The following is a 27,531-nucleotide window of genomic DNA, read 5'->3' as shown; positions in this document are numbered from 1 at the left end:
ATCACACTGACAGAACCACAGGCACATAGACACAGGCAACACAGCATGCACAATGTCGGCACTAGTACAGTGTATATCCACCTTTCGCAGCAATGCAGGCTGCTATTCTCCCATGGAGACGATCATAGAGATGCTGGATGTAGTCCGGTGGAACGGCTTGCCATGCCATTTCCACCTGGCGCCTCAGTTGGACCAGCGTTCGTGCTGGACATGCAGACCGCGTGAGACGACGCTTCATCCAGTCCCAAACATGCTCAATGGGGGACAGATCCGGAGATCTTGCTGGCCAGGGTAGTTGACTTACACCTTCTAGAGCACGTTGGGTGGCACGGGATATATGCGGACATGCATTGTCCTGTTGGAACAGCAAGTTCCCTTGCCGGTCTAGGAATGGTAGAACGATGGGTTCGATGACGGTTTGGATGTACCGTGCACTATTCAGTGTCCCCTCGACGATCACCAGTGGTGTACGGCCAGTGTAGGAGATCGCTCCCCACACCATGATGCCGGGTGTTGGCCCTGTGTGCGTCGGTCGTATGCAGTCCTGATTGTGGCGCTCACCTGCACGGCGCCAAACACGCATACGACCATCATTGGCACCAAGGCAGAAGCGACTCTCATCGCTGAAGACGACACGTCTCCATTCGTCCCTCCATTCACACCTGTCGCGACACCACTGGAGGCGGGCTGCACGATGTTGGGGCGAGAGCGGAAGACGGCCTAACGGTGTGTGGGACCATAGCCCAGCTTCATGGAGACAGTTGCGAATGGTCCTCGCCGATACCCCAGGAGCAACAGTGTCCCTAATTTGCTGGGAAGTGTTGGTGCGGACCCCTACGGCACTGCGTAGGATCCTACGGTCTTGGCGTGCATCCGTGCATCGCTGCGGTCCGGTCCCAGGTCGACGGGCACGTGCACCTTCCGCCGACCACTGGCGACAACATCGATGTACTGTGGAGACCACACGCCCCACGTGTTGAGCAATTCGGCGGTACGTCCACCCGGCCTCCCGCATGTCCACTATACGCCCTCGCTCAAAGTCCGTCAACTGCACATACGGTTCACGTCCATGCTGTCGCAGCATGCTACCAGTGTTAAAGACTGCGATGGAGCTCCGTATGCCACGGCAAACTGGCTGACACTGACGGCGGCGGTGCACAAATGCTGCGCAGCTAGCGCCATTCGACGGCCAACACCGCGGTTCCTGGTGTGTCCGCTGTGCCGTGCGTGTGATCATTGCTTGTACAGCCCTCTCGCAGTGTCCGGAGCAAGTATGGTGGGTCTGACACACCGGTGTCAATGTGTTCTTTTTTCCATTTCCAGGAGTGTACTTCACAGAGGCATACACAGAATATGATTAGTGAGTAGAAGACTGATTGAATAAGAGGAGACAGGCAAGGAGCACAGATGAAAGACATCACTGTCTCAACATTTTTATTTTCACAGTTCAGCTGTTCTATCCCTGTCTGACGTTTCTCTGGACATTACTTTTTACCTATAATTTACTTTAACTATCCCAGTCTGTAAGTGTGAACACTTCTTTCCAGATTCCATTTACAGTCTGTAGACCAAGTGTTATTTACCAAGAATTCTGCTGACAATAAAAAGAGAAGGAAAGAAAGGAGAGAAATGTTCTTGAACTTCCTAGTTGAGACATGCAGTATAGAGTGTATGTTCACTCATATTTCGCATTCCTACAGCTATTTGTAAATAAAACTAACAGAGAAAATGAAACATTTATACATGAATAACAATAGAAAAGATACATATTTCAGCAACTGGAGTTAATAGTTTGTATTTAAACAGCTCATTTTTGTTGATAGAGGAAGGGAGAGAGCAAATGTGTAATACAGTACGTTGTAAAACAGAGACAACTTTACTTTGTTACCAGACCTCCAGTTGTCGGACTCAGGGCTGTACACCTGTACGGCCTCCTCGGAAAGTGGTGAGACATCCTGGTCTGCATCTCTCACTGTGGAGAAGAGTCCAGGTCCCAGTCTGCACCGCACACCAGATCCTGGCACGTTTCCTGGGCCCCCCTCTCAGCCACGCATCCTCAACACCACACAATCCAGTGTGGCATTGTCATGGCAGCAGGGTCGACCAGGAGCATCACCGCTCATTGGCTACACCATTGAGTATTTCAGTTCAGACTTGCAGACTGGCTGGGTTGTGGCTGCCAATAGAGTGACATCAGAGGCTATCACAGTATGTCACATCCTTGCTAAAAAGTATCATTGATTTTATATGTAATCTGACTGTGTCCTGATAACAGAATGCTGAATTAGTTTTGAAATAAATGCAAGAATATTGATATGACTTTACTAAAAGATGTTATATGTAGCATGAAGTCTGATTTGAAAATATTTTTTGTTTGACACTAGTAGGGATACTCAAGCCATCCAGCATTAATCATTTACACTTCACAACATACAAATTCCTACATAATACCCGAAGTTACTGTAATCACAAAATTATAATGGTATGCACTAAAAATTTTTTCTGGATGATATGAAAATAATCACTCTATGCTTTCATAAGAATGCCTCAACAAAAGAAATATACTGATAAGTCTAAATCAACACATATTTAACTCATTTACACAACCGCATTGTTGCTTGTGAAATACAGATGCAGCACAGATGTTTCAAGAAATTTCTGAGCATATGTTTGCATTGATTCAGAGAATCCACAGATAACAAATCTCAAGATGCCTAGATGGGGTTTGCAGCTCTTCCTTCCAAAGGGACAGTTCTCATTTTATACTTCAGGATTGCGAACAAACTTCAAAAATATGATCTTTCATTTCTGGAAGTTATTTTAACATCAAAATGATTAATACTTTTGTGACAAAAAATTCCATACAGGCAGGGAAGGTCTCATTCCTGCTTTGTGATGAGAAAAGTGAGTGACTGGGATCAATTTTTCAAATTTCACATTTTCAGCTGTTTATATGTATGGGTCATTTGTGACAATGGTAATATACTATCTAGGCATATTAAAAAAATTAACTTGTACAGCCAATAGACTACCTGCAGCAATGTTTGTATCGCATGCTGCACAAATACAACCGAATTCAACTGGCCTACACTAGTATCTAAGCCAAAATACTGGACTGAAATCTAAAATTTTCCCTTTGTGCTATACAGATGTAGATGTTTTCTTTTAAACATTTAGAATGTTTATTATCTATGATGCTAGAGCTCTTTATTTCTTTTTAATTGTCAATTGTATTTTCTTATATTGGCATTTCTCTTAAACAGGTAACAGACCTGAAGCCAGACACTTCATACATTTTTCTTGTGAGGGCAGAGAATAGCCATGGACTGTCAGTACCAAGCCCTGTCTCAAGTGTAGCTAAAACACTGAGTTCTGCTGATCAGAGAACCGTTCCTCGTTATGAACTTGATGAAGCCAGGAGTCGTCTAAGTACTAAGGTGGTTGTGCTGCGAGATGTGATGCCTCTCAGCTCTACATCAGTGCGACTTGTTTGGGATGTAAGTTACAGTTAATCAGAATAAACCAAAACTGCTAGTCAATTCTGTTGCCACACTTTATTTTGAAATAATTTGGAATATTTCTTGTCAATAATTTAGAGGTGATTCATTATGGTGGCTGGAGATATGATATTAAACGGGAGACAATTATCAGAATGAATAAATCACTCAAATTCCATTGAAGAGTACAATGTGCAAATAAAGGAAGCACAGTGAGGGCTATTTAACTTCTGTCCACTTGAAATAATGATAATGTAAATTAACTGTGTCACTTTGTCACTTACTTATTTTCCATTCTCTCTCTCTCTCTCGCACACACAAAAAAAACACACACACACTCACACAGACCAAGTCTAGTTATTGCACACCTTCGGGGGAGGGGGGATGGTTTTCTTTTAGCAAATAGTCCCATTAAAAGATTAATGGTTTTTCAGTTTTCTGATAAAGCACCACCAGGAGATCTGAAGAGATAAAGAGGAGGAAGTAGATAATTATGGTGAATATCATTAAGAAAGAAACATCCACCAAGAACCTAGGGTTTTGATAGATCTCATTCAACATTGAGTTTTCATTATTCCAAAATTACAAATGCACCTTTAGTATTTTATTTGCTAATTTTACTACAAGATACATTTACACTATGAAATAGAGAGTAATAATGTTCTTATTGTCTAGATTTTGTCTGGTGAGGAGTACGTCGAAGGACTGTATGTCCGATTCTGTGATCTCTCTGGTGGCTCTCAGAAATACAATATGGTAACAGTTCTGAATGCTGGCGCCACTACCAATACAGTGACGAACCTCAGGAAGTTCACAAAGTATGAGTTCTTTCTTGTACCATTCTACAAATCTGTGGAAGGACAGCCATCAAACTCAAAGCATGTGCAAACTTTGGAAGATGGTATGTAAATTTCCTATTACTGCAAGTATCTCTAAAATTAAAGTAGTTTGATATAATAACCACTAGTAATTGGATTTCAATGAACCAATTTAATGGTTTCTTTAAATTTCTAATTATTGAACTTCTCCAACCTATAAGCTGAAAACTAGTAGGCTCATTACCAACTACATATTAATTTTAGGAAGAACTCGTAATTCTCTACCTAATGTCCACTGCCACAAAATAATTGCATGGCTTTTATGTCTTTATTTGAGTGCAATGTTAATGATTCTGTCCCTCATAGACCTTTATTTATGATATGTCTCTGCAATAAAACATTCATGAAAAGAAAACATCCATGAAAAGCCTTGTAACATTGTATTACCATCTGAATATAGTTCTGTTTGACTGTAGACTAGCAACCAAAATTTTTAAAAAATAAAGTAAAACTGTTTATAATTGTAGGCCTACATAAAATGCCTTAATGCAGTATTGATGTTCTTAAGATTATATTGAGTAATTCACAATGAGAATCTCAATTAAGATTCTATTCTACTTTTCACAGTTCATTATATATATATATCTGCTTGTGTCTGTATGTGTGGATGGATATGTGCGAGTGTATACCTGTCCTTTTTTCCCCCTAAGGTAAGTCTTTCCGCTCCTGGGATTGGAATGACTCCTTACCCTCTCCCTTAAAACCCACTTCCTTTCGTCTTCCCCTCTCCTTCCCTCTTTCCTGATGAGGCAACAGTTTGTTGCGAAAGCTTGAATTTTGTGTGTATGTTTGTGTTTGTTTGTGTGTCTATCGACCTGCCAGCGCTTTCGTTCGGTAAGTCACCTCATCTTTGTTTTTTATATATATATATATATATATATATATATATATATATATAGTTTCAGTTGTCATTAACAAATAAATATATATTGATATAATATAGTCTCAATTATCATTAACAAACTTCCAGTACCTTCTGCCCCACCGGACAATGTCCAAGTTGGTATGCTGAACACAACTGCAGCATTTGTTCGCTGGTCTCCACCTCCACCACAACATCATAATGGAATTCTCCTCGGATACAAGGTACTACAAATATTTTCCTATAAATCCCACATATAGATATCAAACATAAATGTTGTCACTAATACTATTGGCAATGTTAATTCCTTCTTCTTCTTCTTCTTCTTCTTTTTCTACTACTACTACTACTACCACCACCACATATTACTATCACTGACTATCCCAACCACACCAGCTGCTATTATCAATTAACAACCTTTGCTACAGAATCAGTTGATCCTTTTGTCCTGAATGTCATTCACTTTTCCAGTTACAGTATTTCAGAATAAACTGTGACTTCATTTTTCTCAAAAATTAACAATATAGGTTTGTCAGTTTCATTTGACATCGAGAAACTGAGGTTTTAGTGTTGCAATTATTCTTTCAACAAAATGATGATAATGATATTTCATTTTATAATATAAATAGTGGCACTGAAATTCTACATATTATGAACTCCAAATGTCCTTTGAGCTTAATCTTGTTGCAGAATGTTGAGCATTTTTTAATACAAATGTGAAAGCTTTCTGAAATAACATTTTATTAATCAATGAGTATGTGCACAGTGACAACTACAACATACTCCCAGAATACTTAATCACCACTGAGGAATTACAACACAAAGGAGTAAACAAAAAAAAAAGAAACTGTTGGTATCAGTTTACGTATCTCAACATGTCCCCATAAACTGACATCGACAAAAGTATGAAGTCTAAATCTACAGTCACTCCTTCACTTATTTCACAAGGCCACAGTTTCGTACACATGTTTCATGTCTGCCATTGCTAAGTCGTTTTATGAAAGCATTGGCTAAGATTTCTTAAGAAAGCAGATGTTCAGCATTAATAACACCTGAGTCGGGTTGACGGAGGAGATAGAGAAGATCCAAAGAAGAGCGGCGCGTTTCGTCACTGGGTTATTTGGTAACCGTGATAGCGTTACGGAGATGTTTAATAAACTCAAGTGGCAGACTCTGCAAGAGAGGCGCTCTGCATCGCGGTGTAGCTTGCTCGCCAGGTTTCGAGAGGGTGCGTTTCTGGATGAGGTATCGAATATATTGCTTCCCCCTACTTATACTTCCCGAGGAGATCACGAATGTAAAATTAGAGAGATTAGAGCGCGCACGGAGGCTTTCAGACAGTCGTTCTTCCCGCGAACCATACGCGACTGGAACAGGAAAGGGAGGTAATGACAGTGGCACGTAAAGTGCCCTCCGCCACACACCGTTGGGTGGCTTGCGGAGTATCGATGTAGATGTAGATGTAGATGTAGTCAACATGCCTTATTATAAAATGATACTTAATATGCTTGTATCTAGAGTTTGTCACTAGATTCTTGGCTAACTGGAAGGCTTCTTTACTATCACAGTATACTGTAAGTGACTTTATGACACTGCCTGGATCTACTTTAGACATAAGTTGTCTTAACCACAGTAAATCCTGAATAGTCGATGCCAAGACCATATATTGAGCTCCACTATTAGGAAGTCCAGTAGTTTTTTGTTTTAAGGCAATGATTACACCTGCTAAGGAAATTTACAGCAAAACACATATCAGATCTGGAGATTTGGGATAGATATTGAAGACTTCCTGTTGTCCCTTGGTAAGGTGACTCTTAGCCCACCCGGTTGGCTGTGCGGTCTAACGCACAGCTTTCCGGGCGGGAAGGAGCGCCTGGTCCCCGGCACGAATCCGCCCAGCAGATTTGTGCCGAGGTCCGGTGACCCGGCCAGTATGTGGATGGTTTTAGACGGTTTTCCATCTGCCTCGGCGAATCCGCCTCAGTTACACTATGTTGGCGATTGCTGCGCAAACAAGTTCTCCGCGTATGCATACACCACCATTACTCTACCACGCAAACATAGGGGTTATATTCGCCTGGTGTGAGATGTTCCCTGGGGGGGGGGGGGGGTCCACCGGCGGCCGAACCGCTCAATAACCCTGGGTTTGGTGTGGGGCGGTGGAAGGGTGAAGTGGACTGTGGTAGTCGTTGTGGGGTTGTGGACCACTGCGGCTGCGGCTGGGACGGAGCCTCTCCATCGTTTCTAGGTCTCTGGTTGACATACAATACAATAGAAGGTGCCTCTTGGACACGCAAGTTGCCGAAGTGTTGTCAATTCAAAAGACTTGCACCAGGTGAACAGTCTACCTGATGGGAGGCCCTAGCCACACGGTCACTACTGACTTGCATTTATCTAATTTGGTTGTGGTTAATTATCTAAGCAAACCCACTGTGAGTTAGTCCAGAGTCTTCAAATGATTTTTTAAAGTCCACCCAGGCTTCTGCTGCCATTTTTTTGTCCTTTATATTGGAATAATTCAACTGTTCCATGGAAAGTATAATCCAGGAATGGCTCTTTTTTTCTCTCTTTCAAAAATCATCCCATCTCATCAGATCCGAAGGAGGGTCTTCAACAACATCCCAGAGTTCATCATGAACCAAATACCCTCGCATGTCAATTTTCCACGTCGAATAATTTTCAGGTCCGATCAACTTTTCAACCACTGGAAGTCCAGTTGGGGCTGTACCATTCATTTCTAGCTCTCACTGAGGGGGAAAAAAAATGCACTCTGCACACACGAATGATTGCTCAACAAAAAATGAATGATCAGCACTCGCATAACTTATAACTTCTGAAACAAACTGTGGATTTCCACAATTTTAATGTTTATAAAACCTTACTTTCACAGGTTTGCCTGGGCCCGTATGCTTTTGCTGAGAATTTTTCAATAAAAAATGAAAGCTTTCTGAAGTAACATTTTATTAATCAGTCAGAACATGCATAACAACTACTACGTACCCAACAACACTTAATCACACTGAGTAATTACAGCACAAAAGAATAAACAAAGAAAAGCCCAATGTCAATTTACATATCACAACATAGAAATGTAGTTACTTTCATGTAAGTGACAATATCAAAATTAATTAAGGCCAGACTAGGAGATAATGATTCTCTCTTTCTCATGGTCTTAGTGAGCAAAAGAAATAAAGCAACCTATTTAAGTTTGTAAAATTGACAATCATAGTATATAATAGAAAATTCAAGTAGAAATAACTTACAAATTATCAGAATATTGGTACTAATGAATGTAACTTTATGTATTGTTTATATTAAGCAGATCTTGACTTTGCCAGGAGCTAAAAGCAGCAGCTTAATAGTGGAAGAGGAGGAACAGTAGTAGGTTTTTCAAAATACTGGTAGCTATCAACTCACCTGTAGGTGGGGGATTGGAGGGGGGGAGGGAGGGAGGGGATGATTTTCATATCTTTCTGTGTGTGTATGTGCCATCCATATGTGGTTTTATCTGTGGTTGCAGATGCTCAGTTTTTTTGTCACTAACTTAATTATAATCTTTTTTGCACTAGATTCAGATAAAAGGGAAAGGGAGCAAAGTTCTTGCCCAAATGACACTAAACGCAACAACTACCTCAGTTTTGCTGAACAACTTGACAACTGGCAGCTCATATACAGCACGTGTTGTAGCCTACACTAGGGTAGGACTGGGGCCATTCTCAGCACCTGCCCCTCTGGTAATGGATCCTGCTTTGTTGCACCAGTATCCACCAAGGTAAGTAAAACTCAGACAGAAAAATTTCATGCTAGGAAATGTTCAACCTCATTTTCCTGAACTGTTATGAAATTGAATTATCTTTTGGCAGGGCACATCCCAGTGAAAGTGGCGCAGCTGGAGGTGTTGTGAGAGAAACCTGGTTCCTTGTCCTGATGGGTGTCCTCATTATTGCAATGGCTGTTGGTCTTGTGGGTTTTATCTACCTTCGCAGGAGGCAGGCTCTTAGCAAAGAACTTGGTCATTTAAGTGGTTTGTATAATTGATCTTTCTTTTGACTTGAGTAACTCACTAAATGTACAGACTGATTATATCACATTTTAGATGAATTTTTCTGATTTTTCCAGTTCACTGCAGGTGGAAGTTATGATAACTCCTTGTAACTTTTTCTAGATTGTTTACTTTTGTTCATGTCTTGAGATCTCTGTCAATAATCAGCATTTCAAAAATCAATCAACCACACATCCCCCCTCCCCTCTCTGCTCTCTCCCTCCCCCCCCCCCCCCCCCTCTCTCTGTCTCTCTCTCTCACACACACACACACACACACGCACACACAATTACATAGTGTGAAGTTATCAACTGTCAATCACAGATGTTCATCGACTTATAATTTATCATCTGAAGAATGTTAGCTTATATGTTCTGTTGTATTGCAGTTCCTGTTGTGCATGGGAATGATATTCCTCAATTGAACTTGATGAATGGCAAGGAAACACTGTGGATTGATAGAGGCTGGAGACCTACTGATTGTGCTGACAAAGATTCATCTGGTTTATTGGAGACAAAGCTTCTTAATAATCAGACACTCAACCATGAGCTCAGTTCAAATACAACTGATTATGCTGAGGTTGACAGCCGTAACCTGACCACATTTTATAATTGCCGCAAGGATCAGCAGCAGCCGGAAATACCTGCACCTTATGCCACAACAACTCTCATCAATTCACTTCCTCGGAGGGACAATTTGGTAGGTATTATACTTAGATATCATTATGTGATTGTACAGAACACTGGTAGAAATTGGGCTCTGTGATTTTGAGAAGAGTGATTACTAAGTTATTAAAGTACGTGTAAAGTACGTGAATAGTAGTTCAATGTAAAAATTACCAGAAATATTTTTGATTGGTATTTTGTATCAGGCAGCAATGTTGTTTAATAAACAATTTACTTGGCTCCTTCTTATTTCAGTAAAAAATTCTGTTTGCACATAATTTGAGGAAGTGATAGTTGTTGCTGTGATTTGATTTGAAAGAGTCTGATAGTTTTATCTTAAATTTTTTTTTACACAAATCCAAGATAAAATATATAAGCACAATATCATTTGAGTTATGCTTATGATTTTAAAACTTGCACATATGTTTCAACTCTAAAATTAATTAAAACCAGTCTACATTATTTCCTGTAGGAGAGCAGTCATTTGTTTGAACCAGTTAATGTGGCTGACCAAGGTGAATCAAAAACCTCTAGTTCAAGTGATTCTTGTGTGAAGCACAATTTGTCGAGTATGGAAACTAATCCAGACACTGGAAACAAATCAAGCAGCATGAGTTCAGAAATTGGAAGTCTTTACACAGGTAAGCAGTAACTGCTTTGTACTTTCATAATTTGGTAGCAATGCACATACATTAAGTAGTTTTCCTGAATGTGGATTCTTAGAACAAGCTTTAGCAAGAATTGAAGCTATTCCTCAACCTTTGCAAAAGCTACTCAATTTTTTCCACATGAGTTAATTTCCTGGAAATAAATTTTCACATTTAAGTTGCTTTATGAGAATAGAGGACATCTACTAATATGAGAATTTTAGTGGTATTGAAAGCAGACACATATATGAGGTGGCACAATGGTAAGACACCAGGCTCACTTTTGGGAGGATAGAAGTTCAAATACCTATCCAGCCATCTAGTTTTAAGTTTTTCATGAAGTCCCTAAACCACTTACAGCAAATTTTGCAGTGCTTACTTTAACAAGGAAAATACAAATTTCCTTTCCTCTCCTTTTCCAGTTTGTTGAGTTCAGTCTCTAATGACCGCATCATCAGAAGGATATGCATTCCAGCTTTGCTTCGTATGCAAAAATGGGCACTGTACATTAGGAAATGCTGTAACTCTCTGTCACTACCTGTTCATTAATATTTTATATTCCTATGGAAATGCAAAGTTTCTATCTGAGAACCGAAACATATTAAAAATTATTTTTAAATGAAAAATATGTTATTTACTTTTTCCATAAAATGCTATTGAAATTCATAGTATGCAGCAAAGACAACAGCTGAATATTAAGGGTTACCAAACACTCCCTTTCTTGATTCCCTGTACGGCCAAAGCATAATTGTTTTTTTATCGTACTGTGATAAACATTTAGTGTCTGATTAGTTTCACATGTATGCTATGGCACTGTAATACATGCTACTACATCTTTTCACATCACTTATGGTTTGTTGGAAGATCTACACCACTAACACAAATTAATTTCTTCCAGTCTTTGGCATAAACAAACTGAATTATGTGAATATTGTTGCTAAAACTATTTGTCAGTATAAAACTATTTTCAAATTCAAATTAAAAGTTCTTTTGTCATTTGGGAAGTGTGTCTCATTTGTTATTAGCTTAAAATCAATATATATCCATTTGTCGTACACTTCAACTTGTTATACCCTACATCTACATTCATTTCTCTCCAGTACCTCTCAGTATTTTTACAATGATTCCCATATTAGCACAACACATTACTCATATTATGTGGCACAGTTTGACATAGCCTGAGGAAAAGGTAGTTATTGAGTTGTGAGCATTCCTAAGGAATTCAATGGCAATAGTTGACTATTACTGATAATATTTCAGCAAAAAATATCATACTACTTCATCTTGTAGCAGTAAAATTCATTGCACTTTTGTAATGCAGATGACAACAGACTTCAAGCTAACAAGTTACCAGTGTCACATCGTGGGAATGAGTTGCTGCCTAACTGGTCCGAATTCTTGCCACCTCCACCAGAGCACTCACCTCCTTCTGCCAGCACGAGGCTTCTTCCAGGTCAAGTAAGTATCATCACCAGCAAACATCTAGAAAATAATTGTTTACATAAATGATACTGTAAGTGAGAGATGAGGTTCTTAGCAGAAATATACATCTGTGAGAAATTTCGACATCATTTTTTCTCTTTGTTACATTTCTTTAATAAGTAAGTTAAATGTATCATTCGATTTTAGTAATGAATGAAATGACAATTCATAACTATGACTACTGTGAAAGCATCCAAAGACAGGCTGTTATATAAATATCACAGAAACTGAATATTTTAATTTTTTAAAAAGATAAGGTGCTTAATTACAATAAGAGGAAAACTCAGAAAAGAAATGTATTAGCCTGTTACACTTTCCGTTGACATCTCAGCAACAGAAATTGTATATTGATAGATAACTATCATTAGCACTGAATCTTTCGCCCTTCTATAACATCTATTCAGCTCCTTCTTAGCTAAATGATAGCAGTGTGTTTATGGTGCCTGAAAATGCTTATAGTTTCTCCCCTTCATAGAATTTTTCTTGTCACACTTACCTTTGGTTGCGGTTGTTAGTGCATGCATCTCAGAAAATATTCGAGAACAACACTGAGCAAAGGAAGGTAATGAATGTAACAAATAATGAGATGTCTGTGATCTACAAGCTATTTGTAGGTATTTGGGGACAAAGTGGAGCTAATCCAATTGACCGCCAGTTGAAAATCTTGGGTGGGGGTTGGGTCAAAGAACAGAAGGAAATGAATATTGCTGTGCCAGCATACATGCATTTTTTAGGTTCTGTTTGTATCAAACTGGTATCTAGGCACCGTGGAAGGGATAAATATAGCAGTGTTTGTTGGGATGTAAGGAAAATTAGCTTGCTGCAAAAATTTCTCTTTCTTGATACCAGTATCTATTAAGAGGAAGATGAGAGTGATGTTAATGAAGTTAATACTGGAATAAGCATGTAATAAAATATAATAAAAAGGTTTTCAATTTAAACAAGGTTTACGATGTAGCACTCAAGACATTAAGATCTAGCCAGTCATCTCATCTACGAGTCTGTAATACCCATGGGATGTACACTGCTCAACAAATTTTGGAATGCTATCATAAAATGTAGCCTATGACAGTAGAGGCATCAGCTCTGTCTGGGTATCTTGAAAGATGCAACATTAACCAAATGCATTGGTCAGCACGGTCCCCAGACGTGAATGCAATAGAGCACACATGAAACCTGTTGAAGGTTACTAATGCACAACATCTGAATCCACAATACAATCTTCAGAACCTCAGTGAAGCTGCCATTGAGGAGTGGGACCTCATGCCCCCAGACAAACTTGATGGTCTCATCCAAATCATGCCTCACAGACTGGAAGAACTCATCCAGATGTGGAGAGGACACTACTGAAGACTTATGATCATCATCATGTGATAAAGATTTTCACCAGCAAGCAACAGTATCTCCATTATCCTCTATCTGGATACTTCCCACTAACACCAACCTGTCAGAACTCCGGAGATGGGAACTTGCCCTTCAGTATATCCTCTCTTCTCGTTATCCGCCAGGCCTCAACTTCCGCTAATTTCAAGTTGCCGCCGCTCATACCTCACCTGTCTTTCAACAACATCTTTGCCTCTGTACTTCCACCTCGACTGACATCTCTGCCCAAACTCTTTGCCTTTACAAATGTCTGCTTGTGTCTGTGTATGTGCGGATGGATATGTGTGTGTGTGCGAGTGTATACCTGTCCTTTTTTCCCCCTAAGGTAAGTCTTTCCGCTCCCGGGATTGGAATGACTCCTTACCCTCTCCCTTAAAACCCACATCCTTTCGTCTTTCCCTCTCCTTGCCTCTTTCCTGACAAAGCAACCATTGGTTGCGAAAGCTAGAATTTTGTGTGTATGTATGTGTTTGTTTGTGTTTCTATCGACCTGCCAGCGCTTTCGTATGGTAGGTCACATCATCTTTGTTTTTAAATATATTTTTATTTTATCCCATTCATCTATACCACATTGACTTGTCAATCTGCATTTCCATAAAACCATCAATTATATTGTTGTAGGCAAAATTAAAAAACAGTTTTCCTTTCATCAGAGACATGCCCACTACTACCCACATTCTGCAGTATACACAATATTGCAAAGAGTTTACAAAGCGAAAGAGTTTACATACTGTCTTGACAAAAGAAGAATCATCACCAAGTTACAACAACATTTAATAAATGAATCCAGAAACAAATTTAATAATTAGTATTAGATTGTGTAATTAATAACATGATTTTAAGTAAGCCAGATATTTCTAAAAGAAGAAAAATATTAACCGTACATACAGAGTGTAACAAATTAATTTTTTTATACAGTTTAGTTTGAAATACCATGCATCATATACAAAATCAAATTAAATTCTTTCAGTGAAACAGCCGAAAATGTTCACCTGTACCAGATTTGGGATTAATCCTGGTATCAGCTACTCCTTAAAAAAAAAAGTTATTTTGAAAAGGGTGTCCCATTACAGAGTGTTGTAAGGGGTGAAGAGAACTTACAGGGACAAACTTCCTTAGGCCCCTCCTGGCAGAGAAAGGATTAAAAGATTCGCGATTGGTTTTGGTTGAACTCTTGGCAGTGTACCCACATAACAGAATGTTTTCTATATGACGAATGAGCTTAAACAGTATTTACAAGCTGCCAATTAATTGGAAAAAGGTAGAAGCCCACACCGATTTGTAAGGTATATTGCTGCTATAAAGTGTACCACTCAACTTGTAAAATTTTTTCATCCATTTTTAACCATTTGTGCAAACAATTATAACCTTCATGTTTGTAGTACTGACATTCTGGTCCTTTTGTTATCAATGCTTTTCATTGAGCAAACATTTGTTTGGGATGGCATTACCATCTCGGACAACTGTCATCTGTGAGCTCCAATAAAATATTGCACTATGATTGTATCATTATCATCAGTAAATTTGGGGTATGTGCTATTGGTAACCATCTACTTGGACTAGTTGTTTTCCCAGGTTGCCCTAATGGACAAATGTAACTGAAATTCCTGTAGAACACATTATCCGTTGTGTTTGGGGATGTGCTACTGGTAGTGTATCTCATCATGTGGCTGATACACGATGTAGAGCTAGCCCATTACTGTGTTATCATTCAACGATATTTCAGTAGCTCCATAAGTGATCAGCCTTTTTGTGTATGGCCCACCTGATCTCAAGACTTAAATAACCTTAAGTTTTGCTTGTGAATCCACTTGGAAGTTCTTATATATTAATATAATAGTTGGGTTCAAAAAATTGAAAAATATCTCTGCTTGTGTCTGTATATGTGTGGATGGATATGTGTGTGTGTGCGAGTGTATACCCGTCCTTTTTTCCACCTAAGGTAAGTCTTTCTGCTCCCGGCATTGGGATGACTCCTTACCCTCTCCCTTGAAACCCACATCCTTTCGTCTTTCCCTCTCCTTCCCTCTTTCCTGATGAGGCAACGGTTTGTTGCGAAAGCTTGAATTTTGTGTGTATGTTTGTGTTTGTTTGTGTGTCTGTCGACCTGCCAGCACTTTCATTTGGTAAGTCACTACATCTTTGTTTTTTGATATATTAATATAATAGTTGATAGACAGACAAAAGCAATATCTTTATGCAACACGTGATACCGTTAACAAACAGAATGGATGGCCTATCCAAACAAGTGAGATGGTGTGTCATGTCATGTGTAAGTGGATGCACTGCATCTCACAGAGTCCACTCTGAACATCTATTGTAAACTGGATGGCACTGTCACATGGTAATTTTCAGTATCACATTATAAATGTGGTCTCACTTCAGGACATAATTTTTTGTTCCGACTTCTCTTTAGAATGACTTCCTAGTTTGCCTTTATGATTCCTAATTGCCCTTTAATAACTGCCAAATATCATAACTAATATGTATGTACAGGTAATCTGCATTATAATGCAATATGTATTTGCTGTTTTAACAGAATGTACCAGCACACTCAAATAAACTGAAAATTTTATTTTTTGCCTAATTTGTATGTTTCCAGGCACCTACTCAAACAACAAACTCTACAAATCGTGGAGTTTCTCCCAGTTTTCACTCTCATCAACCAGGATATAATCCAAACAGTCCTCTATTAGGCAAACGTAGTAACTGCTCGAGAGAAGGCACTCCTGTGGGACAACTGCACCCTACTGATGGAAGTGGAGGTAATTATTAACAAAAAGCAAGTTTAGCATTTAATGTCCAGTCACTGAGTCTTTAGAGATGAAGCACGTTTTCAAATTGGACAGGGATGGGGAAGAAAATTGGCTGTGCCCTTTTCAAGAGAACCATCCCTGTGATTATCTTAAATGATTTAGGGAAGGCTAAATATGAATGGCTTGGGTCGACTGTTGAACCCCATTCCTCCAAAATGATTCCAGTGCTTCAACAAAATGCCATCTCACTCATTTATAATTACTGAAATTGCCAGTAATGCAAAACACTGTTTTTTTTCCGAGTTCCCAAACATGTTCCAGCACCAATGAGCCATCATCAGTGGATTTCTAGTTTATTTAATCTGTAATGTGAACATTTTTCCTAAATGATTACAAAATTAGTTTTATAATCATTTAGTAAAAATGCTCACATTACAGATTACATATAACTGGCATAACTGGCTGACCTTACATCCAACAATTTTAACTGCAAACACGGTAAACATAAGGAGCTGCAAATCCAAATGATGAATATTACTGAAGTTGTTAAAACAAAATTTTCTGGTGATTCTCATTCTCAAGAGCTTGTATAAAGTAGAATCTTCAAGGACATGGAGTGATTTCAGACAATAATTAATGACATAACATGGAACAGCATGCTACATTAGCTATTACTTAGAATTACACAGTTCTACTTGAATTAAATCTATAAATAATGTTTAATATAATCTAATTACATCATAATAGAAACTGCATTACTTAATGCAAACTACTAATTTTGCAGATACACTGTCCCTTTGCTGCTTTCTTGCTAATGCTTAAATTTCAGGCAAATACATGAACAACTAGTGACAGAAAGTAATTACTAGAGTATGCCATGAAATGAGGTGTAGTTGAATTTTTAGAATCCAAACAGATACTTTCCGTCACAGGATCTCAGTATTCACACATTCCCAAATGAAGTAATTTACTTCACTGTTCTGTTTTATGTTTATTATTCTCTGCTTCACAATATACCAAGACTGAGGAGCTGCACTCTCTTTCATGCATGAATTTAGTGTTGTCTTGCTACATAAAAGGGATATATTGTAATCAAAGGGAATATTTCTATTATCGGCACATTGTCAAACCAAGGAAACACTCAGAATGGTTTTAGTTAAATACTAATGGAAAACAAAGATCCCTTCTTAATAGTGTTCTGTCTTCTGACCCCCATTATCCATTATTTAAGGCACTCCATTTTGAGTAAATATTAAACTGTCTCATTTAAAGCCAATCAGTTGCACAGAGACCAATACTATAACTTCACTTCTCATTTGACATCATTGGTTATAGGAGGTAGTTCAGGGCATGGTCCACCAGTGCCTCCTGTAAGAGGAGGCAGCAGTTGTGGCAGCAATGGTTACTCATCAAACTGGAATCCGCAGCAGGGAGGAAGTGGGGCCAACTCCACAGGAAAAGGAGATTATGGAAACAGCAGTGGGCGATACGCTATGCTGCCCCCACCACAACATCCTCCTCCGGTAAGCATTTAGAAGACATTCACTAAAATATTAAGTATATCAATAGTATTACATAACAACAATTTGATCTATATTACACCACCTTCATCACTGTTTTACACACTCCCTCCCTCCGCAAGAAAGTGTACTGCAGACATTACTCTTCATATGACACAATAATTGGTCATGACATAACAGCAAATAGTTATTCGTTGAATAGTGTGACTTGCATTATAAACACTGGATTAAGAAAAATAATGAAAATAAAGTCTTACAATTCTGATACAGTAAGCATCAGAATCAGTATGTCAATATCAATGATCAAATTATGAAAAGGATAGTTGCAACTCACCATATAGCAAAGAGACTGAATCACAGATAGTCACAACCCCAAAAGACCATCAGTAAGTAAGCTTTCAGCCAACAAAGCCTTCATTGGAAATAGACAACAGACACAGACATACGCACATGCAAATGCAACTCACACACACATGACCACAGTCTGTGGCTGCTGAGGCCAGATGGTGGTCAATGGTCACATTTTAACATCAGATTTCAAAAGTTGTTTTTAAATTTGTCTCTGTTCTTGTCTCTGTGTCATTTGTAGAGTTGAATTTTTTTGGGACCTAGAAACAACAAAAATTAGTATTAAATATGAACTCTTAAAGAAACCGTAAACTTTATAGATACACTTTGGCCTGCAAAATCTGCCACTTACTTCATTGACTGCCGTTTGGTACATGTGAAGGTAGTCACCACTTTTAACTACTCCATCAAATTAGTAATGCACATCATGCCACATAAAATGAACAGACACTCATTGTGCTGTGTATCTCCAAGTATAGTAATCTGCAATCCTTGCTGTACAGTATATGGGTGTCTGAAGTTGTTTTAGCTTTGAAAATGAGTACAAGACACTTTAAAAAAGCATACTCTTACCTAAGTCAGAATGAAATTCTTTAAACCATCTAGTGTTCGTTGTCTTTATTTCTGCATCAATGTATATTATTCACAAGTCATAAAAATGCAACTCAAATTTGTTCCTTTGACATGTGTAAGTAGTCTTGAGATCCAGTTATGAACCCCCTTTTCCCATGCACATGTTTAAATGTGCCATGCCACTGCAAGCATGCAGCATATAACATCATAGACTCGCCTAGAATATCCAAGACAATGCCCTTCAGGTGTGGTGCAATCTGCGATGTTGTCAATGTTGTTACTAATGGAGACTGATGAAACTCAAAAAACTGATTGTCAAGAGTGAACAGAAGTGAACTGGAAGAATACATTTATAGTCATGCCTAGCTCTCATTTCTTTTTAAACTTTGTTCATACAAGCTGCACATGCAACTTCTGAGCACCTCTCACAACACAGCCCACACAACATGTGGCCACAGTGGTAGCGTATTTCTTCTGTGGTCCAATTGGAATGTTGAAAGGCTGAACAGCCAACAGGATGAGAGAAATATAACTGTAATTTGGCTTTTGACAGCAATAAATATGAGAGTAGGGACCAGTAATATAAGTGAGATAGACAGGTGAGATCTTTCAAGATTTTGAGGATAAACAATATTCAGTCTAACCTTCAGTAATCAATGATGTGTTGGCTCCTGCAACAAAAAAATATAGGATGACTTCATTTACTGGACTCTTCAGTGGAGGACTGAAACCCTTTGAGAAACAATTATCTGACATCAGTTTCAAAGTTACTTTCTGAGATTGTGAAAAGCTCCATGTTGCTAGTCATTTTGTCATCTTGACATGTAACAACAAGGAAGTAGAAGACATACATAGCTATAAGATGTGACATTTGATCTTCTTATTTGATTCCTGAGACAAAACAGCAATCAGCGGCATGGTTATACCCATTATCACCTGTAAGTTTATGCTAGACAGAAAAATCTCTCAATACATAACTGTAACATTTTGTTAGTAGACTTCAGGGTATAGTTAATGAATCTTATTTTGCAAGATTTCATTGTCTTATAGTGATGTATAACCATACACTATGGCCTAAACACAGCTCTAATTAAAACAGAAAAATATTGTCTTACATCATGATCTTCCACATTTTTATGAAGTTATTTCTCTAGAGCTAGCATACTGCTGAAGAAGTGGAAATGGCTGTTAAAATATACCTTTCCATACAGTAAAGAGAATTGTACGAGTATGGGGTGCAAACACTGTTGTACCATTATGATAAAAGTCAGCCAGACATCAGAATTATATTGAGAAGTAGTCATACATAAGTAGAATTACGTGTTTGTATTGCACCTTACTATTAAATAGTCCTCATATCTTCACAAAATTAAGCTCTACTATTAGATCATGGATGTATCATGTTTCAACTATTTAAAAGTGCACACTGAACGTTATGAACAACTTTTCTACACTACGCAATTTGAAGGTACTGAGAACATTTTGAAGCACTTTTGTCTTGCGATTGTGTAAAAATAATTACCAAATGTTTAAAAACTTATAAAAATTGTACATCTTTTCTAATAGTTATTTATCTTTCATGCAGTACAAAAACAAACCATGTGACTCCACTGTATTTACACCATATGCAGGGTGATTATAATTAAAGCTCCAGTTTCAAAACATTGTAAAAAAAAAAGAACTGATGCTCAGAATGGCATCAAATTTGAACAGAATATTGGCAAAAAAGGGAAAATGTTATGGAACAAAAAAAATAAAATAAAATGGGTTAACAAAGATATCCCCACTAGATGGCACTGTAAGTGTCATAAACTAAATGGGTTCAGCTATAAATGACAAATGAATCACACTATGATAACTATGGTCTGAACTGCATGTTAAACCAGCCATACTGTGCAATGTGCATGACTGCACAGGTTTGTTTTCAACAATTGTACACTGTTTTTTGGGTGAGCCTATGCACCAGGGCAAGTTTGTATCACACAGGATGGGAAAAACTGGTTTTTAACTGAACTGCCCTGAGGCCAAATCTGCATAAAAAGCAAAGCGAAATTGGTTTTTAATTGTTGGGAGACTGGCACAAGATGTTCAGTATACTGTCCACCATTTTCTACCACAAGCTGAAAATGAGAAACAGCATGTCTCACAACAAAGCTGAGTGTCTCAGGGGACATGTCCAGAAAGCATTGCACAATGTGTGCTTTCAGTTGAGCTACATTTATAATCAGAACACTGAACACAGCATCTTTCATATAACCAAACACCCAGGAGTCTTAGGTGATCTGGACTGCCAGACTGTGACAGCTGATAACATTAGTATTTCCAGAATGCCTCTACAGCTGTTGCTTCAGTGGCTATGTAATGTGTGGAGGAATGCCGTCTTCCATAAAAATGAGCCTACCCACAGATCCACCCTATTAAAGGGCTGGAATGTCATTGGTGTGCAAAAGACTCTCAAAGCATTTACAAGTGATGGTACATATAAAAGGACTTGCAGGACACACTTCCTCGAAAAAATGTGGCCTTACGATAAACAGTGCTGTCAACTCACACAACACAGTTACCTTTGCAGAATGAAGTGGCACTAGTTGATGTGCGAGCAGATTTTCCATTCTCATATTCTACGATTCTGTGTATTAACATGTGTTTGGAGATGGAAATCGTCTTTGTCTGTCTACAGGATGTTCCAAGGGCATTCATTGTTTACTTCCATGCGAGCAACAAATTATAGAACAAATGTTTATCTTATTGGCAGGTCAGCATGAAACAATTCTTGAACATGAGTAACTTTGTGTGGATAGCAATTCAGGATGTTTTGTAGGATTTTTTGAATGTCCAAAGTTCAGCTAGGTCCCCTTGCACTGCATGTTTGCACACCACCTGCCTGATCCCTCCTGCAGTGCTGTGACCACATCTTCTACTGACATCAGATCAAGTGGTTTGCTCCCTTGTCATGTTTCATGTCAAAGGAATCTGTCTTTTTGAATTTTGTGGTCATTTTTTCTTGATCTTTGGTAGACATCTGACCAACACCTTGAGTGCCTGGAACTTCTGCAGAACTACTGGCACACTGTCAGTGTTCTTGTAAAAGAGCTTTATCAGAAGCGTGTGATCCTGCATTGAGACAATCATGTGAAATGTCTCAGGTGCAAACTGAGGCACAGCTGCATACCTCAAGTCTTTCATTTTGCATTTCCTGACACTTACAGCACCAGCTAGTGGTAAAACTTTCATTAATTTGTTTCCCATAATATTTCTCCCTTCTTTAATAATATTCCATTCAAATACGATGTCATTCTGAGCAGTGGTTATTTTTAACATCATTTTTGAAACTGGAACATTAATTATAGTCGCCCTGTATATGATGGCATTTGAAACTGTTCCTTTTGTCTCTAATACCAACGTTTAAATGTTCACTCTAATATCAGGATATGTAATTTGTTTCATCTAATATTTTTATTTTTTTTTATTTTGCTCATAGTGGAAGTGGTCTTCAAGTTTTCATTCTACTGACATTCTTACTAACTGTATTCTCATTATGCAGACATTCATCATCATCATCATCATCATCTTCTTCTTCTTCTTCTTTTACAGTTTCCTACACTTGGCTGGGTCTTTTTAGAACATAAGTCTCTCCATCTTTTCCTATCCATGCTCCACCCTGTCCCATCACATCCAACAATCCATTTGTCTCCTGTTCTTGCTCTAGGTCTCTTAACCCCCCATCTACACCAATTATCATTTGCAGGGCCTATTTTGATATCCTGTCACCTCACACTCTTTTAACATTCTCATACCATCTTAGTATTTCTCTGGTCTCTTGCATGGGCTTCCCTTCCACTACTTCTCCTCATCTCATTCCTTTTCTCTTCATTCTGTAAAGTCCTACTCTGCTTCTTTGAAATTTCATTTTGCAAATATTTATAATACAAAAATAAATTTGTTAATTTCTTAGGTACCAAATTTTCCTCAAGGATTTAACTGCAACCAAGGGAGAAGCAGCAGCAACCACAGTGATCAATCTTTCCAACACAAGCCTGCTAGTAAAAGCCCATATAGTGACAATCCGCAGGAGGAAAATATATATGAAAGTGGCTCTCTTCTTTATGGAGAAAATCCTAGCACTTATTACAATCAACAGAACAACTCAGGTACATATATTTCATTTCAAAGTTAACTTGATGAACATGTGTACTCATTATGTATGTGCCCATACTATATAATGACTAAATAAAATATTAATATAAAAAACTAAAAGTAAACATTGATTACTTTAAATATCATCCAATGAATAAAAATATGTGTTAATCAAAATATGAAACCTTACATTTACTATATGAGACATACATATACAGGGACTGAAATTTAGACTAAAATTTAAAAGTATAAACGCAGATATTGTCAGCTTCTGTGGAAACATATAGTAAAGTGAAAAGCTTGACCAATGATATATCAGGTTTTAAAGTTGTAAGGTGTGAGCAGCCAGAACCAGATGGAGAAGACTGGTGTGTTTCTAAGGCCTTATTATTATCATCTGTTAACACCTCAGATTTGAAGACTTAGATGTGAAGAGCTAAATTACATCCTCCATCATGGTTTTCACTCTCTTTCCTGGAACTCTTTTAAATGAAGATTTCACATATGTGACTCTTAGTAGATTGTAAAAATTAGTATTCCAAACCTACACAATTGATATATATAGAGTTGTCTTGAAGTGTCAGACGCATCAAATATCTCCACAGCCTTTTGCTATACTATTTACTGAAATCCTAACCATTCACTTTTACTTACGTAGGAAGATGGAACAAAATGTATTCTTAGCCCAGTCAGTAATTGTGCATTGTAAATAGCAACAGCCAACAAAGTTTTTAATGAGATCAAATGAGATAACCTCAGAAGAAGAAGAATCATAATGCAGTGTCAGCTCTGTAGGAAATCATAGTAACAGTGACATAGAGTAGCATCTTTGACTACTGATGCAAGTGCCCTGTGTCCCTGGTCCAATTCCAGCCACCATTTAGATTCTGAATGAAAACAAAGAGCAATGGTGGCAAAGACTGCCAGTATAAGGAGCCGTCATTATTCTGCCAGTGTCTCTGTCAAAATAGGGCAGAGGAGTGGACAGACATCCAGGGCAACTATTTGTGCTTCAGGTGACAAACAGTGCCTAAAGGGTGGAAGAATCAGAAATGTTCAGTGCTGTGAGGGCACAGAAGGCTTTGGAAAGCAAGTATTAAAGGCACAAAATATGTATCCCGAGTATGTGTGATCTGTAATTGAAAATTGTGTCCTAAATATGTGGTCTGTAACTGAAACAGTGTCATAATAGTATTTGCTTTGGCAAAATATTCTGGATCAGGGGATTTTGATCTCCAGGAGTGGACTGCCAAGCAAGAAAAAGATTAATGAAGCAAAGAAAACATAACATTCTTTGATCAGAGTGTGGGATTTGGTGGGGAAATTAGAAAATCCTAATGCAAAGGCTAAAGCTAGATTTAGCAGGGGTCCATGAGGTGTAACAGAAAAATAAAGCTATATGAGCAGGTCAGTACAGTGTAAAATCAACAGTGGCAGAAAATGGTATAATGAGATTAGGATTCATTATGATTAGGAAGGTGGGAAAATGACTGAATTACTGTGAACAGCTCAGTGATAGGATTAGACTTACCAGAACTGAAACCAAACCAATGCTATATACTGTAGTTTAAGTACACACTCCAGCATCGCAAGCAGAAGATTACAAGATACTCAGAGTATATGATAGAGTAGAATAGGTAAGTCAGTAAGGAAAGGGAAATGAAAATCTAATAATTATGAGGGATTGGAGTGCTGTAGCAGAGGAAGGAACAGAAGGCAGTTTGGGTCAAGAATATGGGCTCAGTATTAGGACTGAGAGAGGAAAAAGACTAATTGAGTTCTGATGGAAATTTCAGCTAGCAGTAGCAAATACACTATTCAAAAATCACATGAGAAGGCCAGATGAGGAGTACATCCCTTAAGAATCTCAGAAGCTAGACAGACAAATATAGTTACAAGAAAGGTAATTGCAAGGAAACTGTGGGTAACAAAACATAAAGAAGGAAAACATTCAAAAAGGGAAAGGAATGCGGCAAAATAAGTTGCTTAGGTATGGAACCAAAAGGATTTGCAAGGAACTTAATGCAAAATAAGTGTGCAGAAAAACTGTACAGAAGTTGAAAAGGTAATCATTGTTGTAAGGATATATTCAGGATATAGAGAAGTCAAAACAACTTTCAGGAAATTGAAAATAAAAGAGGTCAATATTAAGAAAGCAAAAGGAATTTCATTTTTAAAAGCACAGGAGAGAGTGAGGGGGATGACTTACCCGCTAATGTGGCAGAAGAAGAAGAGGACTCCAGTTTACAGGAGATATGGGATCCAGTATAAAATGAGAATGACAGAGTTTTAGAAGACTTGCAATGATTCAAACATCTGTCTTATTGTAGCTATGTTTAAGTATATTAAGGAGGGTTTGAACAATGAATTAAAGTGGGAGCCAGGCAAATTGTGTGAATTGATTATCTCCTTTTGCAAATGACTTTAACTTGGCTGAAAGTATTTATCAGCTAATGGCACCGTATGTATCTGCACTATTTTACTTGCAAAAATGTGCAAGTAACATGATTTTCTGAGAGGTTTTAAGTGTGCCACTTCTATACTTTAAACTTGTATGAATCATTTCAAACTCTGCATGAAGGTAGATAAATGGATAAAGTATTTTTTTTTTTTTTTTTTTTTTTTTTTTTTTTTTTTTTTTTTTTTTTTTTTTTTTTTTTAAAAATCCAATAATCTTATCCATTATCGAGACACAATGGTTTAATGTCAAACTTAATGAAGAATGTAAAATTTTTTCTTACATGATCTGAACATATGGAAATGGTCTAACATGAATCAAATAAATAAAAAATCAATTCTTACAATAAAATTGAAAACCTACGTTCAAAAACCTAGCTTCATTCAGATTCTACATGCAAAAACCACTTCCTTTTTTTATGTGCACCGCTTTATGTTTCAAACTTGTACAAATTGGTTCAAATTCTGTATAAGGTAGACAAATACATGCAATTGATGGTCATCCCATTGTTTTGTGAAAACTTGATCTACTGCCACAGTATAAGCAACATGGTTTGAAAGACAATAAAAAGACCTGTATCAGATCAGTCGTTACCTGAGTCAACAAATGGTTCAAATGGCTCTGAGCACTATGGGACTTAACAGCAATGGTCATCAGTCTGAGTCAAGAGAAATCTATATTGGTAGGCTAAGTTATGGCCATCTAATGTCAAAATTATAATACAGTAAAGGTTGGGAATCAGAGTGAAAAATACTCTGATATAGCACAAAAAAGGTGAATATGTCCTAGGCAGAATTAGGGATGAAAAAGAAGGGACTACATGACGCATTATATTACTTTACCTGTGTACAAATAGTAACAAGTAAAAAAGAATGAATATGTCAAGATGTTTTGATTTAAAAGGCTTTGAAGCTGCCAGATGAGTTGAAAAGCTAGTTCCCTTCTTTTATACCCCTAACTCTGCCCAGGATATAGTCACCTTTTTGTGCTATGATAGGAGTATTTTTCATTCTGGTATACGTAATGTATAAGACACATGAGGGAATAATTAGAATGGGAGACCACAATAGAAGTGCTCAGTTTAAAATGAATGTAAGGCACGAATGCAGACTCTCTCCTCTATTTTTTGGCCTCTGTATTGAAGAAACAATAAAGGAAGTAAAAGAAAAATTTAGAAGTAGGATTAAAATTCAGAGTAAAAAGATATCAATCACACTGCTGTCAACTCTGAAGTTATGAAGAATGACAGATCCTGTTGAATGGGATGAACCATTTACAGCAAAGAGAATACAGATGGAGAGTTAAACCAAAGAAACATGAAAATATTAAGGGGCAGCAGAAAGGATATTAGTGACACATTCTTTGCCAAAGTAAGTCTACTAGTATCAAACATAGGCCTTAGCTGGAGAAAGAAGTTTCTAATGGAGTACAGAATTGGATGGAAATGAATCATAGATTGTGGGAAAATTGAAAAAGGAAAGAATCAAAGCATGTGAGACATAGTTTTACAGAAGAATGCTGGAAATTAAGTGGTCTTGTAAAATAAGAAATGAAGAGGTTCTCCACAGAATTGGTGATGAAAGGAACATGTGTGTAAAAAACTAACTGGAGGGAGCAACAGGGTGATAGCACGTGTTAAGACTGACAGTGAAATACAACTGAACACCCTGAGGAAGGCCATTTGCAATGCTGGCCAAATTGTTTTTACTTATTAACAGTGTGGTCACATACCATGAAGAATTTAATTCATAGTGACAACAGCCACAGAAGCCTTTGCTTATGTATGTTGAGACATTAGGGAATAACGTCCATGGCTCTAGAAGGTCCCCTAGAGGGTAAAAATTTTGAAGAAGTCAGACTGGAAAATATACAAAAAAATGATACCGGTAGTAAAAACTGGGTTCATATGATTTCCTGAGATGAAGTGATTTGCACAGAAGAGGAAGCCATCGCTGACTATGTCAAATCAGCATAGAACAGATGAAAAAAAAGAAAAAGAAATCGTTATAGATCTCTTCTTTAAAGGACAGATTGTTGTATAGTGCTCTCAAATATGAGAAAAGCATCAGCAAAACAAGACAAGCTAACTTTTCATAAGAGTTACTGCATTGTCATGCCATCCACTGGATAATGCACAACATTTAGTGCTAGTAAGTTCTATGTTAGGGTAATAAAATTCAAAAGTTATTTCATAAAATTCAAAAGTTATTTCACCAAATCCTCCATAAGCTTATCAGTCAGAAATGTTAAATCTTTCAGCTTATCAACATATAATACAACCAC

The 27,531-nt window shown here is 37.9% G+C and overlaps 1 protein-coding gene across 1 annotated transcript in view; it reads left to right on the top strand.

Moving 5' to 3' along the window:
• The window catches only part of LOC126419463 (protein sax-3-like), a 93,217-nt gene that overhangs the window by 39,215 nt on the left and 26,471 nt on the right, over window positions 1–27,531 (top strand). The window contains exons 7-18 of the mRNA XM_050086651.1: window positions 1,892–2,208; window positions 3,264–3,497; window positions 4,173–4,398; window positions 5,346–5,461; window positions 8,807–9,009; window positions 9,101–9,261; window positions 9,668–9,978; window positions 10,417–10,585; window positions 11,913–12,049; window positions 16,059–16,221; window positions 17,548–17,735; window positions 22,609–22,804. Of these exons, the coding sequence (XP_049942608.1) occupies window positions 1,892–2,208; window positions 3,264–3,497; window positions 4,173–4,398; window positions 5,346–5,461; window positions 8,807–9,009; window positions 9,101–9,261; window positions 9,668–9,978; window positions 10,417–10,585; window positions 11,913–12,049; window positions 16,059–16,221; window positions 17,548–17,735; window positions 22,609–22,804 (2,421 nt within the window). The remainder of the gene's footprint in view (window positions 1–1,891; window positions 2,209–3,263; window positions 3,498–4,172; window positions 4,399–5,345; window positions 5,462–8,806; window positions 9,010–9,100; window positions 9,262–9,667; window positions 9,979–10,416; window positions 10,586–11,912; window positions 12,050–16,058; window positions 16,222–17,547; window positions 17,736–22,608; window positions 22,805–27,531) is intronic.

The sequence above is a fragment of the Schistocerca serialis genome, chromosome 9, assembly GCF_023864345.2.
Source record: "Schistocerca serialis cubense isolate TAMUIC-IGC-003099 chromosome 9, iqSchSeri2.2, whole genome shotgun sequence".
Taxonomy (NCBI): Eukaryota; Metazoa; Arthropoda; class Insecta; order Orthoptera; family Acrididae; genus Schistocerca; species Schistocerca serialis.
This window is presented reverse-complemented; position numbering and strand designations above follow the sequence as displayed.